Consider the following 17,134-nt stretch of genomic DNA (forward strand, 5'->3'; position numbering starts at 1 on the left):
GGTGAACAACTGGATTTCTGCAGTCCAGTTGTACCTGGCAGCAATGTGAGTAAATGCTGGCAAAGGGAAAAAGGAACAATCAAAGGGCAGAGAACTGTGATTAGGAGAAAACAAAATGCCTTGTGGAATGTGCAATATGAAAGGAGATGAGAAAGATGGGAAACTGCATATGGAGCTAACTTCATTGCAGCAGGGGAGACAGGTGGGCATTAACACAGGCATCCATACAAGAGCAGTATTTCTTGATCCTTAGGCACATGTTTGTCAGGGCTCTGAATGCACTAATAGGACTTAATTGTCCTGACCAGCTTCAGGGGAACCACCACTCACTCGTCAGTCCAGGGACAGCTCAGGAGAGCTGCCTCCATCCCTGTCTCTTGGACGAACCTTGGACATACCTTCCGTCTCCTGCTGCTTATGGCTGGACACTCTGGGCTCATCCCTCACCACGTCTGGAGCTCTGTAACCATTGCTGGGCTCTGTCCACTGTGTTTGAATCTTGCGGGGTTGTGTCCTGGTTGCGGAGGGCATAGTCCACCCTTGGGTCACCCCCTGTGCTCACTTATCTTCCTTCATGGAGAAACTCTGCTCTTGATGCTCCCTGAGAATCAAACCCGCCACCACTCTGACTTCTTGACTACATGGCAGTGAGTTTTCTGAACTTTGTACGTCTTCTCCCCCGTGATACAAATGTATATTTTGTACTAAAAATAAAGAGAAAACACATTTACAGTTATCTCGATGCTTCCATAAATTCACTGTATTCACAATACAAATGCTCAGTTTATTCTGTCCTATAAGTTATTTTCATTTAATAAAATTATACCTACAGTGGCCTCTAGGGGCACATGCAAATCACTAAGATTTCTCAAAGATTTATTAGTCAGGCCCATGTCATTTACCGATCACCTCTTCAGCAGTGAACAGCCTAGGTCAGAAGAGGATCTTGTATCTTTCTGACGCTGAGACTGACTCCTGCCAAATGTGTATTGGTCCTGTATGAAGATCTGCTTTATAGAAACCCTGCTCCGTGTGTGTGGTTGCACTTTTGTTTGGCTTCTGACAGAAGGAGGTAATCCCTAAATTGGCTTTGCTACAGATAATACTTTGGCATGAACTTATGACTTTCCAGTTTGCTTCTGCACTAATGAAAATCAATGAATTAACACCTAGTTTATTCCTCTGGTCTTCTGTATGAGACTTACCAAGTTTAGTGGGGCTGAAGTCGACTTGAAAAGAATGCTGTCAGCCTTGAAACAAAACCTGCTATCCCTCCAATGTAGAGCACTCCATTTTCTGGGAGCCAAACTGTACACCAATGGTGTGATATTACATCAGAAATGCATCGTGTTGAAACCGTGAACCAACACTGGACGTGGTATTTCACAATGCCCTAAGCCTCAACTGCATCCGTAAACAGTATTTATAGGAGCTAGGCTTGCTCATACTGAAACTATAATATCTCAGGAGATGCTGGGCTAATAGTCAGCCTTGCCAAGCACTTTTCCCCTATTAAAAAAAAAATCTGAAATATTAAAATCTAGATGCTTCTGAATAATCCAAATTCAAAGAAATCTCAACAAACATTCCACTTGTCACTCAGCTTGGCAATAGAGATATGGCACTGTGTTTTCGGCACCAACTTGCTCCCAAGTGCACCCAGTCTTCTGCCACTTGTTTCTCGTGATACGGTGGTGTGAGAATTCATGAGTACAGGCCCAACCACATCTCCACCAAAGGAAACGAAAGCTGGATTTGAGCACGTATATTCATTTGAGTACATATATTTATTTAGCACCTCATAGCCACAGTGTGAATTGTTACCTTTTTGTTACTGCTTTCATCCATGTCACCTCTGTGACTGAAACGATGCAGTCGGAGCGCTGAAAAACAGTGATTGGGCTAAGAAATGTAAGATTAAGGAGCCTCGGGTGCAGTTTCACCCTTCAGGTCTGCTGATGCCACTTTACAGCCGTTTTCTCTTCCCATTTCTTGCAGTGTGACCCCAGCCCCGCTCGCACAGGGGTGCTCCTTAGGTGGCTTTAAGCGCCCATACAGATGTCACTGACCCACATCACAGGGTAACGACTACCGTACCCCACAGAAACAAATAAACATTCACGCTGCAAACAAGACATCGACCTTTTAGCCGCCGTCCCATCCCAGGTCAGCCTTTACCCGGGGCTCAGGCCTCGGGCAGCCGGCTGAGGCGCGGCCGCAGCGGGGCTGAGGGGCGGCGCGCGCGGCCCCGCGGCGGGAGCGCGCCTGGGAGGCTGCGGGCGGCCGCCATCTTGTCTCCACAGCCGGCTGCTCCCCCAGTGCAAGTGAAGCAGCCCCGCCAGCCCCCTCCTCCTCCTCCGCTCCCTCCTCCTCCTCCTTCTCCTCATCCCTCCCACTCCACTCAGCCGTAGCCGCCGGTCAGAAAGGGGGGCGAGCGGGGAAACGAAGGCCGCGGGGCGGGGAAGGGAAGGGGGAGGGGGGGGAACCGGGGAGCCGTGTGGGGGGGGCCGGGCGGGCTGCGGGGTGCGAGCCCCGGGGGCTCTGCCCTCCCCGGGGGCTCGTCCCTTTTTGGGGGGCCTGTCCCTGCCTGGGGGCTTGTGCCAGTCCGGGGGGTTGTCCCTTTTGGGGGGACTTGTCCCTCCCCGGGGCCGGCAGCCCCTCCGCTCGCCCCCGGTGCCCCCTTGGCGGTGTCAGCTCGGGGGGGGGCCGGGCTGCGCTCTCGATGGGATAAGCTGTAAACATGTTCAGCTTTGAAGGGGATTTCAAAACAAGGCCCAAGGTGTCCCTCGGAGGAGCGAGTAGGAAGGTAAGAGACGCCGCCTGTCTGTCTCCGTGTTTATGTCTGTGCCTCGGTTTTTCTCGCCCCCCTTTCGGCGTTACCGGGATTTTTTTTTTTTCTACCGTTGGGCCTTCAAAAAATGGGAGCAGCTATGACTAAGGCTTCCCAAGGAGAAAGAATCCTCCTCTCCCCGTGATGCGTTGATCTGTCTCCTCGGCTCTATTTATCTGTTAACCATTCATGCCGAAATCAGGCCCCACACAGGCTGGGACCTGGGGGGGGAGAGGAAATGTCTCCGAGCCACCCGCTGCGGCTGGGGGGCACCTCCAGCTCCCCTCACCGGAGGGCTTCTGGGGTGAGCAGGGGAAGGACCCAGAGACCCCTGGAGCATCCATATGAGGGGAATTTCCCGGGCCCGACCCCCAGGGAGCTGGTGGGGAACGGCCTTACCCGGCCCTACAGCAACGCGTGTTGTTGGAGGGCTTCCGAGGGGAGGTTGGCAGGTCACACAGCTCTAGTTTTTCTCCTCCGAGTTTACATTCAGGCAGTCTGTGAACAGCGGTTAATTGCCTGCTCTAGCAGGCTGTTGAATCTCCTGGCGTTTATTGATGGAAGTGGTTCATTTAGATCTTGCTGGAGTGAAATGGTTTATTTAGGTCCTGCTGATTGGATGGGGTAGTCAGACGCTTAGCCAAGCACAGCAGAGCATGAGGAGCAAGAGAAAGGACAGTGTTTTCAGAAGCGGCCTGATTTGTAAAGGACATTTCAGTGCACTGCTAAATTACTGCTTCCTCATGTTATTGAACATCATTGTGTGTGAAACCATTTGCTGTTTTCATTCTGATGTTTGAATCCTAACAGGAGTAAAAGTACACCTCAAGTTTTTGTTACTGTACACTGTAAGCAAGTTCAGTTCTCTGAAACTTTTAAGGTTTGGCAGTAACTTTGGAAGGTAACCAAAATACTTAAGTGTTTGATGTTAAAATCACAGTAAAGTTTTCTTTTTGGTGTCTTTTACATATTTTATTAAATAGAGGGTGTAACAGGACTGCATTTAAACCACATAGCTTTTCATCTGAATCATATGCTTATACTAAGACACTTCTGTTCATAAGACTACATATAGTAGCATTACATGGGTCAAAAATATAAATATTGTGCAGTTGAAGTAGGAATTGGCAGAACACATCCTGATCCTTGACAATATGCTTTAGGTACTTTGTAACTTCTGGCATCAACTTGCTAATAGTGGTATTTACAGAACAGGCTTCCTTTTCGAGAAATAAACAACAGACTCAAATCTTCTGTTACACTTACCAAGATCTTAATGAAAATTCAGCAGAATTTTCTGTCATGATACATTTTTAATGATACAGGACAAGTTTATTAACCTTATACAAGTGTAAATTTAGCAGCACAAATATTGTAAGATAAAGGAAGGGGAAACTGGAACTGATGCACAGGTCTTCACTCTATCCAATTCAAAAATAATAGTTCATGATCAGAGACGTACTGACTGGTCCACAGATTTCAAGATTTCCCATTGCTCCACTGAAGCGCTTGTGCTGTATCAATGCAAGTAAGTTAGTCACAGTTTTGGCCATTCTGATTATGGACATCATAGGAAGCCTTTGGAATAGGAATAGCTGCTAATTCTCAGAAAATCTGCAATACTTGTGATTTATCAATGGGCTTTACCTCAACTTTTCTGTAAACTCACTACCTCAGAGATTGGTGTGGTAGGTGTTTGCGTGGGTTCTGGGACTTCTCACTATCCCCTGTCGCAGGCTTCTTGTGATTGTGTTTCGTACTTATTAGGCTTCAGTTTTATTGAAGGCTGAATTGTAAAATGTTTCTTTTCAGCTTTTTGTATGCATGGATTAAGAAACTTCTTTAAGTCTTCCCCTTCACCTCTCACCTCCCCAGATAGTATCTTTGTAAAAAGCTACAGTACGTAGTTGAAGCTCTACTCTTCTGCAATGCCCCATTAGTTAGCTGGATGCTCAGTACTGCCTGTTTTGATTCCTTTGGTAGAATAAAACACAACTCAGAAATACCGTTGGAATCTGTATGCAGGCTGCTAAATGCTAGGAATAATATCCTGCCCCATTTGGGGAAGTTTCCCAAATTTTGTTGCACCTGTACAGCAAAACCTTCTTGGTATAAAAGCAGGGGCTCCAATTTGAGCAGCCAGTCAGCACTCACTGTGTTAGCAGGGTCATCCTAACGTGGCTATGACCACACCACCGTAAACCTTCTGCAAATGTGACCAGTACAAGAGTGGTTTTGCCAGTGTGACCGCAGCCACAAACAAGAACCCTGTCAGTCATGGGTCACGCATGCTGCTACCCCAAATGACATTGCTGTTTACGTCTGTAGTGGAGATGTACCTAGATTACCTTGGGCCTTCTGACTGTTAACTTCAGTAAGTCCTACTGGGATGGAAACAACAGAAATACAGTTTTGTCTATAACAGGGTTTGTTGTGGCATTAATTGTTGCAGTTAGAAAATTGGAATTTTGCAGTTAGAAAATTTGGATTTTGCAGTCGACACTGACATGGTTATAAATTTATGAAGACTTAAGGCAGATTAGAGTTGATAGATACATGTGTTTGAAAAGATCAATTTGTTTAGGTACTTGAACTTAAAAGAGAACCCCTTCGACTATGTCCAGTGTGTAAAAAAGCAGGCCTTTAAAAAAAGGATGATGAGATGGAATATGAAATGTTTATTTTAATTACCAGTAGCTTTCCTAACTGAAGGTACTGAATCTGACGTACTTTCTCACCACTAAGCTTTATGGTATTTTGAATGTTAAGAGCAGACAGCTTCAGGTTTGTGTTTACACTGTGGGCATTTTAGGTTCATTGTGGTGGTCTGGATTATGGATGGTGTAGCACTTAAATCCAGCTAAATTTTTTTAAAAAAAAAAAAAAAAAAAACACCAACCAAACAAAAAACATCAGTCTTTGAAATCCAGGACTTAGTAAGTTAGAATTGATTTTTATCAAAATGTCTGTTTTATGGACTATTCCTTTCAAAAAACTGTAGCATTTCAATACTACGTTTTAAATAAGTATTAAAGATAGACGTTAATGTCAGCATTTGGACTGCTCCCTCTGTGTACTTTCACAAATCTGCTGATTCATTTGGATTATTTGCATTAGTTGTGTATTTGAGTGAGGGTATAGATACTATTGCTGTGTTTTATTTATTTACAAAGTGGTAAGCTGTTGTTGAAGTTACTATTTTTAACTTTGGGGAGTGATTATTGTCACCTTCAAAACATGATTCCCTACATTTTGAGGCTCTTTGAAAGTTATTTTCAGGTTTAGTTTTAATTACAACTGGTAAAACTTTTTTTATAATGCTTTTTAGGTAAGGTAGTCTCCAAAACACTTTCCTCGTATTGGGGTTCTGTATGCGAACATCCTTGATTATCGGTGGACGTTTTGCACAGAGCATTTATTGTTGGCTAAGAGGCTGTGGTTGCAGAATTCCTGCAGTGTGGCGAGCAAGTAAAAAGAGGAATCGAGGAGCTGGTTTGGGTGTAGTTCAGACTGAGCTTGATGGTTCTTGCACCTGGGTGGTGGTTCCCAGCTCATCATTCATGGCCTGTATTACAAGCAGTGACTGATGTTAGTGCACTGATCTAATGCAAAGCTAGGCTTTTTTGGGGTGGTATATAGGGAGAGCTTTGTGTTGGAGTAGAGAGCTGATGTGATTGGGCCTTCAGGCTGAGGCAGGACAGGGGTGAGCATGGTGCAGCCCTGGCATCGTGTCACTGTCCCTTCTGGTGGCAGCTTGCGGTTGTCACTCTTTCTGTTGTGAAGATGGGCTCCTGGTGGCATAGTGCAAAATATCATTAGCCCTTCAGCCTGATTTGGTCAGGTCAGACCTGTTGTTCCTTTATTAATTTTGCCAATGATAAGAAAAATACAAGGCACCAGTCCATAATGTGTAGGGGTATCCCCATGGCTGTACTGGGGTATACAAGGGGCTCTGTAGTGCTGCACCTTTCATTTAGGTTATTAAATGAATTAATGACTTCTTGTAAGCCTTTAACGGGAAAATTGGCTAAAATAATATTAAGTCAAATTTACTGTGCCATCTGAAATCTGTAAAAACATGCTTTTATAAGTCCCAAGACAGTTTAAAATAAAATATTTTTAATTACAGTGCAAAATGAGATGACTTTAAAAATTCCTGAAGTGGAAGACTTTTTAACACAGATGAGTTAACACTGATTAAAGAGAAAGTGAAACCAGTATCAGTGAGTGTCTCCTTGTTTTATCTTGTGGGAACACGTGGAAAATTACTAATGAGCAAGTAATGATGACTCTGTAGATTAAGTCCCCTTAATTTGCTTTAATATGGATGTCTTTAATAATCAAAGAACTTCAATTTACGAAGTGTGTTTGTATACGATTTCAGTAGTTACTGATGCATTTTCTTAAATTAATAGCATAACATTAAGCATTACGTTCCTGTATGTTCCTTCCCCCATTTTCAACTGAAGTGTCAATAGGAAACTATATAATGTATGCATACTAGATCCTTTTTTTTCCTTCTCAGTAATACTTAGCATCCTCATTTGAAAGGAAGCTACACATGACAGAGTTGTAGTTAGTTGACAGCAGTGATTACACTGTTGTTTTCAGTTACGCAGTATTATCTCAAAAGCAGGAATTTGTTTTGAATGTACAAGTCTTATTTTTTTCTATTTGTTTCTGAGATTAAAAGTCACTCAGAACTGCAATGTCATATAAAATACACGTCTTAACAACCATCCTACAGGCAAAGTGGGTGCAAAAGCAACCTGTTTGTGTTTCGTTTGGTCTCTCAAGCCTCCACTCAATCCTGGTTCCACTGTGTGTGGCTTTGTGCCTGCTGTGGTGGAGGTAGTTCCAGATGCTCTCTGAGTCCTAAGGTAAAATTTGAGCCAAAATGCTGAGATGTTTTCTTGTAAGGACTCTCATTGATTTCAGTGAGCCCAGGCTTTCCCTGGACAAATGCCACTTCAGGAACACATTTTAAGTGTTTTAAAGTATCTTCTTCTGAACGATGGCTTTCTGTACCATCTTCCTTAATCACAATTTAAATATTCAGAGATGTAAAGACTCACAAACTGTTTTAAAGCAGATTTTTTCAAGCTCCTGGTCATGTTTTACTCAGGCTAGTAGAGCTGTGTGTTTGATGGAATTCAAATTGTCGAGGGTCAGTTCAAGACACTGCGTGTCTTTAAAATGCTAACTTCTTTTAATGCTCAGAAAAGCCAACTGATGTGGAGTTTATCTTGTCTAAAATAGTACTGAGAATTAGAAAAGATGCTGAAAACCACTTTGGAGAGGGATGTTTGCCCAGTGACCACATTCATTCTCTATAAATAGATGCTACAAAATCTTCCTTTTATTAGCTGGACTTATCAATTTACCAAGCACTTGTGTTGAAAGGAATTTTCTTCTCTAAATTGCTTAGGTCACCTTATTTACTTTGGGAGTAACTGTTGATGGTTATGTGGTTCAAACTAAATTTGACTGAAATGTCATGACCCTTATTTTAAGGAAAGAAAAGGAGAAAGTGCCTGTGTTTTGTAGATGAAAAGATGAAATGCTTTTTTTTTCCCAATGAAAATTTCTTAAAAGTCTTGCTTTATATGGTCTATTTTAATGGTAAATAGAATAGCATTTTTAACTACCTAAATAACCACCTACATTTTACAAAGAAATCTCAACTGTTTATTAACAGCATTTCAATTGTTAACATTTTTCTTTCTGCTTTCAATGTGATGTTTTTGTTTTTTAATAATGGGCTCACTGATTAAACAGAACCTGAAAATAATTACTCAGTTTCATGTTTGCACCTCACAGATTTTTTAAATTTACTAGTGTGGAGTTAAGATGCCTTGATGAACATGGCTGTCTAGGAGTGTTCAATTTCAGTTTTTAAGACTCAACAAACCCTAGAAATATTTTGGGAGAAAAAAAGTTTCCTTTTTTTTTCTGATGTGATTTTTGAGCAGAGTGCTGAAAGTTTAGAAACGCTTGGAACGTGAGATATAAAAATGCAGGACAAAAAGGAGCATAGTTCATGTATTTTATGTTATTCAGTTTTTTTCTAGGTATTTTAACATTGGAAGTTGTCTAAACATGCTTTTGCAGGAAAACAGTATATTTTGACAAAATCAGGACGAGAAAGCAGTCCTAATTTCCAATTTTATTTTTCTTATGTATTTAATGTGAGTCAGGCTGTCAGATGCTGCTCTTCTCCTCAACTCATCATCAACAGCAGTGGTACAGCTTTGAACTTTGTGCTAGGTGCCAGCTTTATCATGATGTATAATTTAACATTTTTAAATACCCCTTTATGTTTCTTTCACAGTCACAACCTTTCCTTTTTGCTGTCCTCCATCTGCTTCCTTCTTTTCACCTCTTTCCCCTTCTGTCTTGCTCACTGAGTCATCATCCATAATGTCACGGTGCATTTTGCTATTTCTTTGCTTTCTTTTTTGTGTCGTGCCTCATATCTGGTGAAGAAAACTGCTTAAAGTGCAGGTTGTGTCCTTGGGCTGAGGTTGGTTGTCTTTGCTGCAGAAATACCACTGGAGGAAGGAGCAGACAGAAAAGAGTCTGTTAATACAGTAAATGTAGTGTGAAACAAGCAGACAGCGTGTTCTGCACTTTGAAGGCCAAGCTTCTGGAGGAAGGAAGACCAAAAAATAGGAGGTGTCGGGAGTTACGGGTGAATGGCTTTCCCCTCCTTTTGAGCAAGGGTTGGAGGTAGGAAGACAAGCTGATGCTTCTTTCCCTGGCTGTCTACCTTGATAGGTAGGCTCGATACCTGCCTTCTTCTGTACCCAAAAGGAGGATGTCTGCCCCTCTAGCAAAAAGCAGATGGCTTCATCAACACAGAAGTGAGGCAAGGAGGGGGGGAGTAGGAGCGAGCTGTGTGTAATCTGTGGAAGCTACTGTAACACAGTCTCATGCTGTCTGTAGCTGTGGCAGGAGCTAGGGCAAGAGGTGGTGTAACACTGTCCCAGGGCTGTAAGCAGTCGTGTCACTGTGTAGGTGGGAGCTGTCAAATGTGCAGCACTTCCAGTAGAGGGGCTGCAGATCTTTGGTGTTGACAGCCAGCTACAGAGACTGGGCATCTTCTGGGTTATGCAGAGCAACTGAGTTCAGCTCTTTTTCACCAGGCTGTTTATTGAGGGTCTAGACAGGGAAGATTTCGGAGATGACTCTGCAGTAAGCTGTCTTTAAGAAGTAAGTTTGTTAGAATCCCATTTGTAGCTGAAGAAGATAATTTCATAGTTCGTGTCAGCTCTTGAAACCTCAGCAGGTTTCTTTTCTATTTCATATTTCTACTGTTTTTTCTCAGTTTCTGAAATGAGGTATTCAAATTGTGTAGAATACACAAGTAGCTCTCAAGGAGATATTGTTTAAAATGCATTTCTTGCATTTAATTTAAATACAGTCTTTGGCCATACTTATGATGCCATTCCTCTGTTTCTGATCTGTGCGTGTGTCACCTGGACAAGAGCAGAACTATTTGACCTGTAATCATTTCTGTTACGTTAGGCGATACTAACCTGAATATTTTGTTTGTTGTCTTAAGGCAGTTCCTCTCTTATATCTAACTTAACAAGATGGTGTTTATCTTTTACGTACTCAAAGCAAGTTTGCAACATCGACTACAAATTCTAGTGTTTTTTCTTAAAAGTGGATTAATTTAAGAAGTGCTCACTTCAGTGAGGCCCCAGTACACAGCTGGTGATACACTAAGTGAGGAGTGGCTGCACTCTCCTATCTCTCTCTGTGCCCAAATCCATCAGGTTATTTGATTCTGGTATGCCCCCTGGCCATTTATTTATCTTTATTTACCAATCTCTTGCATTTACTGTGTTTGTCTCTTTTTCATATAATTCCCTTCTCCATTCACATGTTGTAATTTGTCTTTGATTTTCTGTGTGTTTTGTTGCTCTTTGTTGTTGTTAATGAGCTCTGAACTGGAAGGAGAAGTTTAGCACCATTACTTCGAAACAGAAATGCTCTCAACTACCTCGGCCTGCGGGATGAAGGGCTTCAGCAATGCTGAAGAAGTGTCACTGAGATAATTACTAAACATTTCTAGTAACATTTTACTAACTTGTATAACGTACTGGGCATCGGCTGTTGGAAAAGAAGTAATCTATGTAAAAAAAAAAACAACTTGTCATTTTAGGTTGTTTGTTGGGTATTTCTTAGTTTAGAACATTATTTAGTCTTTTTTTTTGTGTGATGGCAGAATCTTTCTTGTTTCCAGGCAGATCCAACCCCTTTCCTGTTGCTTGAGATGTGTTGTCTTATATATGGACTTTGGTACAATTTGTTTTCACTGTGTTTAACGCTTGGAAAAAAAACAACAAACTTGTATTTAGAGGGCAGTAGCTGTATTTAGTGGTCTCTTTGGCTGTAAAATACTGTTTTTAGAGGAAAAGATGGTTAACCTTCTTGTGGGATTTTTTCCTTTGTGCTTGCTCCAGTAAATGTTGTGAAATACAAATCCAGTTTGAAATTCTTCTGTTGCATCAATGTTTTTTTCTTCTCCTTGGTACTCTGTGCTAAAGTATTTTCTATCCTAAGAAATGTGGAGAATCGTGACCTCCTTACTTGCTTTGTCTTGAGAAAAGCAGTGCAGAACTTTGCCTTCAGTTCTTCTGTCTACCTATAGACGTAGGAAATACTGCAGTGCAGTTGTTTTAGAAATGGTTAAGTATTTTTAAAATGCTTGTTTACCAAATTCAATTTTATTTTTATATATTTAGATGCAGTACATCTTCAGCTTGAGTGTTTATTATTTCTTAACTTCTCTAGACCAAGAATGCCATAAGAAGAAAATACAAGTTGTTATTTGTGTAGTAGAAGCAAAACAAACAAAAGTAATTTCCTAAAATATATTGTCTGTTTTAGACTGGATTTAGGAAGGTGCCAGGGTACTTTTAACTGTTACTGTCTAAAGTGGGAGTGGAACACCCTGCATTCAAAAAGAATTATTTTGTGTATTTCCTGGGAAACAACACAGATCCATCCAGTAAGAGATTCTTGCAAATACAGCATTGCTTTTTAGTTTGTAATTTATGTGCACAAATTTAAGGTTGTGGCTGAAAAGCTAATGCAGAGGTTTGCTCTTGTAATGGTGGTGTCCTTCAGAGGCCTTGTGAATAGGCCTCAGTAGTGTTCTCTTTGTTGGAGAGAACATTCTCCTGAAAGTTTCAGCTTGTAGCTTTAACTTGGGTTTAGAGTTCAACATGTTTAAAGAAAAAAAAAATCAATTTATTATATAAGTCTATTTTGACAACCTTTCTGGACAAGTTATGAGAAAAGTAAGTTATGAGAAGTCAATACCTGTTTAATGCTTTTTGCAGGTTAGACAAAGCAGGGAGCTTTGGAACAGTGCAGGATTGCCTTGAGCATGCCACAACTTGCTCCGCATACCCGGGCCAATAGCTTGCGCTCAGAGCAGCGAAAATGCTGAACATTTGGAAGTACCTGCTGGGATTGGGACCCTAGGATGCTCGTTTCCCCATCTGTAAATGAATCTTGTTTGCCTAGGTTATCGGGATGCTGAGAATGCAGACCTGGATAGGGAGCAGTACGTTTGGCTATTGTCTGCTTGTCCCTTTTCTTTTCACATAGCCTTTGTCACTGGGCCTCTGCGAGGGCTGTGTGCAGAAAGTGGTTAACACTTAACTTTTGTTGAGTGTTGGGTGTATTAAGCATTATGAACAATTCCCCAAATGTCTAGATTAAATACTATGAACACTTTTAAATCGTGTTTGGATTAAGGTGTAATAGTGTCTTTATTTTTGCTTTCTAGGAGGAAAAGGCTTCTCTTCTGCATCGCACTCAGGAAGAAAGGCGAAAAAGAGAGGTAAAGTAGACTGTAAGCACTTGCATGCACACTGGATTTTTCTTTGATGTGATAATATTTGCAGCCCAAAGTACTTAATTCCACTGCAGTTGTACTTAGTTCAGGAATGCTTTGTTTCAGTTTTTGAGTACTGTGTAGTCTTCCAGTATACTAGAAGTGACAAAACTGGCTGCTTTTATGGTTCTTCCAAGAAGTGATTTTCATCTCAAAAGCAGGTAATTAAGGATGCACTGGGTGCAAAGGAAATTTTTCCTTTTATGATGGTGTACCTAATCTATTGTATCTAATCTTTGTTGCGAAAACTGGTGTTCGGTTAGTAAATTGTGTTTCTTTGCCTTGCCCATAACCTGTTAGCATGCATTGGTCTTGGCAGACCTCCTTCTACACCTGTTTTGGTTGTGGTTTCCAGGATGACCTTCAGCAAGCCACATCCCCAGTTTCTGTCTCAGATGTGTAAGGTACTGTCGGAACAATGATGCTTCAATGCATCATAAAGTGCTTTGAATTCAGCTAATAATTGAGAAGCAATTGTGACGCTGATGTGTGAGTCTAGGAAAACTTAATACTGGCTTGTGAAGTATGTTACTGCCATAGATAATTCAGTCTGGAACAGAGCAGAGGAGGGAATACACATTGAAAGGAAAAATACCAGTTTTGAAACATAACATCTTAGTGAATTTGTCCGTTCCAACCTGGGCTGTTCTGTGATTCAGTGATAAGTGGCAATCTAAAAACAATTTTGTTGTATTGCATGGAAGTGAATACGTTCATTTTATCTTTATTTCCTTATCTGATATGAGGAGAAATCATTTCTGGTCTTGAGAAATGATTTTAAAAATATAACTGTCTAGTTTTCATGCTAAGCAGGAAAACAGAATGTTTACCCCTTTCAAGATGTGTTTGACCCTTGCTAGATTAAAGACCGGGTCTGCGGGAGCTCATCCTTTTCTGCAAACAATTACTGCTTTTTTCTCTCCAGCCTAGATGCACAATTACGGACCAAGTTTAAGTATGAAATTGCTAGGATTTCTCCAGTTATTTGAGAATGCTGTGTTACAAGTCAAATTTATGATCACAGAGACCTTATCAACATGTGCAAAAAGCTTGTTGTGCTTCAAAACCATTTTGCCAGCTATCAAAATAACCCATTCAGTCGTTCAATTCTGTCTGGTGCAAAGGCCATGTATCTGTATGTGTACACACATGCATGTAGACATACAGTCTTCTGTGGCATATATCAGACACTCACACAATGCATTAAGAGTTCTTGCAGAGAAGAGATTATTATTATTATTATTACTATTTTTAAAGGATAAGTCTTCAGAGAATAAAAGCAGTTGTGGCTTTAAAAAAAAAAAGTTTGTAGCGGAACCGTAGCAGTAACCTTAGACTTAATATGTTTGCAATTATGGGTCACTAAATGACAGTTATGTGTGCTAGGACAAAGCCTACTTCTAGAGAAATATACAAGGTATCTACCATCTAGTCAGGTGTTACGATTACCAAGAGACAGTGCCTGTCTGTAATTGAAACTCTCTCCTGCTTGCCCTCATACTTTGTACTTTTTCTGTTAGATACTTCAGAGAGGAAGAATATCCTTTGGCATATCAAATTCTAATTTTTGGTTCAGGCTCTGGAGGTAATGGATTCTTCCAAGCTTATTCAGATTAGTTGATTGGGGAAATGAGGTTTCCAGGAAAAATAAAATAGGCATTGGATGGTAATTCAGAAATGTATCTGGTGTTTCTCTGGCCAGTTCTGTAAAGTTCTTGTCCATAAAATTTGGACTTTTTTTTTCTTCAATAAAATGAGAAGTCAAGGGGTTTGAGTTTATAAGGTTAATTAAAGTGTTTCGGAAAGTTCACAAACTGCTTTTTAGTTTTAGGTTTGATGAGCAAGTATTTTATTCACTTCCCTTTTCATCTTCTAAGAAACTATATGGACATAGTTAGAAACCTAATTACAGTAGCCACTTCCCTTAGATTTTTATTGTGATCGGATACGCTGGGTGTGTTGTCAGGAGATACGTGGTGTGCTCTTTCAACAGTACATGAAGCAAACTGGCTTTCAGTTCCTCAGAAAGTGAGTCACCTTAAAGGGATGATTTTAACTACTCTTTCTAGCTAATGAGGAAGACTTCATAAAGTTATGCACTTCATATGACTTGTTTGAAGGAGTGAGCGGGAATTTTTATTTATACCATACAGTGCTGCTAGGCTTGAAGCATTAAGCTTAATTTTCCTTTTCACAGCAGAATTCTCTCCAAATAACTGTTGTTTTTTTCCCTACATCCAAACTATACCAGGCTCTTAATACAGGTATATTACTTCAATGGAAATGAATAAGTGAGACTCTAAGGTCAGCTGCTCTGTGCAGAAAGATTAATAGTATTACTGAATTTGATCATTGCGTCAACATTGTAGTACTAAGGCTTGGTCTAATACAATTTAATTTTTTTTCAGTGATATTATGTACTTACTGAATATTAAAAATTATTTTGCATAACAGTGGCAAACTTAAAGCCAGACAAAACTTTCTCCCCAGTTTGTATGTTGGATGCTGAACTTCAGTGCTTAATTTTCATCAAACAAATGTAATTTTGAATACAAACATATCTGATAAAGTTGTAGAAAATGGAGTTGATTCCAGTGTTGATTTTTGGTTTACTTCTTCATTTTTTCTTGCTTTTTTCAGGAAGAAAGGCGGAGGCTGAAAAATGCAATAATAATCCAGTCATTTATAAGGGGGTACAGAGACAGAAAACATCAAGTAAGGACTCATTTATTAAGAAAGATACAAAACAGTTTTGCTGGAAAAGAGACTTTCTAGTAAAAAAAAAAAAAAAATCAATTGAGAAATCTTTGGTTATTGAGTATTTTGTGACCTAACAGAACGCAAGTTTTTCTCTTCATATCTTCAGTTGAACCTCATCTTCTTAGTAGATGAATGCAGAGCACATTTATGACAGCTGACTTCAGTGGGATTACATAATTTTTTTGTGTTTACAGTACATATGAAAACACTTACGCACTTGCAGCTTTCACATGCCAGTGAAGCTTTTTGTGTTTGTGCACGTGAGGCTAAGGTGGTAGTCTGAGTCAAAGGATTCTTTTTGTTGGGTTGATTATTCTGTTTAAATTTGCTAATATTTATTGAGTAAACTAGTTGAAAATATTTGATGTAAGTTCTTTACTTGAAAAGTAAAAAATTGTTGCAAGGTGTACCTTTGAATTACAGAAGGCAAACATGACTTTGACTATGCTTCTGTGTATATGCTTTGATCTGTTAATGAATATGTGCTGCATGCACCTTACTACTTTGCTACCTCTTAGGATGGGAAACTGAAATCAGATTTTTAAAGTTTTGCATCCCTGTATAACTTCATAACCATTATTGATATATTAATGTTATTTTAAGTACTCTATCCAAAGAAGTGAATTTGATCGCTGTGCTAACTTGGCCCAGTCTGGAGGAACCTTTTCCACCGCTAATGGAGGTGATTTGACCCTTTTAGTTCGTCAGCTACTCTTTTTCTATAGACAGAATGAGGACTCTAAGCGTCTGGTGAGTACTGTTAAAGATTTTGTTTGGTAGTAGATTTTTTTCATGAACTTTTAAAGTATTCTTTCACTTGGAAGGTTTAGAGGGGATACAGAAACAGCTTTGGCCACTTCAGTAAATTCATTTAGAAGTTCTGTATTTTGTTGGCCTGTACTCCTTTGTTCTTTGTTTAGGCAGAATAACTTAAAATTAGATTTTATATGTGTGTACACATGCGCGCACAGTCTGAGACATGAAAAATCTTTCCTTTGTAATTCACAATATATTAGTCACACTTTTTAAAAACGTTTTCCTCCTAGCTCTATGGTAATTTCTAAGGTGTTTGTCTTAACAGAGAAATTTGTTGCAAGAGTTAGTTGTAAATATATTTCAGTGTTAATCTTGGGAATTTAGTATTAAGTCATGTGTTTTACGTTGTTTAACAAATCATTATTTTTTTATGTAAGTGAAAACAGATGTCTTATTTTGTGTTTTGTAAGTTCTCCAAGGGCATTATTGCATACATCCATGAACAATTGAATGTAAGTTTTGTAATTACAAAGAATGTAGGTATTACATATATGCTACATATAACTACTCTTCCTATGCTTGATACAACAGGACTGAAATACATGTATATGTTGCAATAAAAACACAGTTGTAATAAACAGTAAACTTGTGTGTATCTTTTCCCAGATATGGATGTGTCAGAATTTAATTAAACAGAGTTCTCAGTTTGTTAAGCAGTTGGATAGTCCAGACAGACTTACATGCTTATTCCAAATAAAAAGACTGTTGGGGCTGTGTTGCAGGTAAATTCTTTTTTTTTTTTTTTCTATATGCTACTGTCTAAAAAGTGTTTAGGAATTACATTGGACACTTGTTTCTTTCTTTTTGCAGCAAGT

At 40.0% G+C, this 17,134-nt stretch overlaps 1 protein-coding gene across 1 annotated transcript in view; it reads left to right on the forward strand.

Moving 5' to 3' along the window:
* Nucleotides 1–2,484: 2,484 nt before the first annotated feature.
* Nucleotides 2,485–17,134, forward strand: part of UBE3C (ubiquitin protein ligase E3C) — a 79,303-nt gene continuing 64,653 nt past the window's right edge. Inside the window, exons 1-5 of the mRNA XM_035316682.1 lie at nt 2,485–2,806; nt 12,636–12,689; nt 15,384–15,458; nt 16,107–16,253; nt 16,926–17,041. Coding sequence (XP_035172573.1) covers nt 2,741–2,806; nt 12,636–12,689; nt 15,384–15,458; nt 16,107–16,253; nt 16,926–17,041 — 458 coding nt within the window. The 5' untranslated portion in view covers nt 2,485–2,740. The remainder of the gene's footprint in view (nt 2,807–12,635; nt 12,690–15,383; nt 15,459–16,106; nt 16,254–16,925; nt 17,042–17,134) is intronic.

This window comes from Oxyura jamaicensis, chromosome 2, assembly GCF_011077185.1.
Source record: "Oxyura jamaicensis isolate SHBP4307 breed ruddy duck chromosome 2, BPBGC_Ojam_1.0, whole genome shotgun sequence".
NCBI classification, from domain to species: Eukaryota; Metazoa; Chordata; class Aves; order Anseriformes; family Anatidae; genus Oxyura; species Oxyura jamaicensis.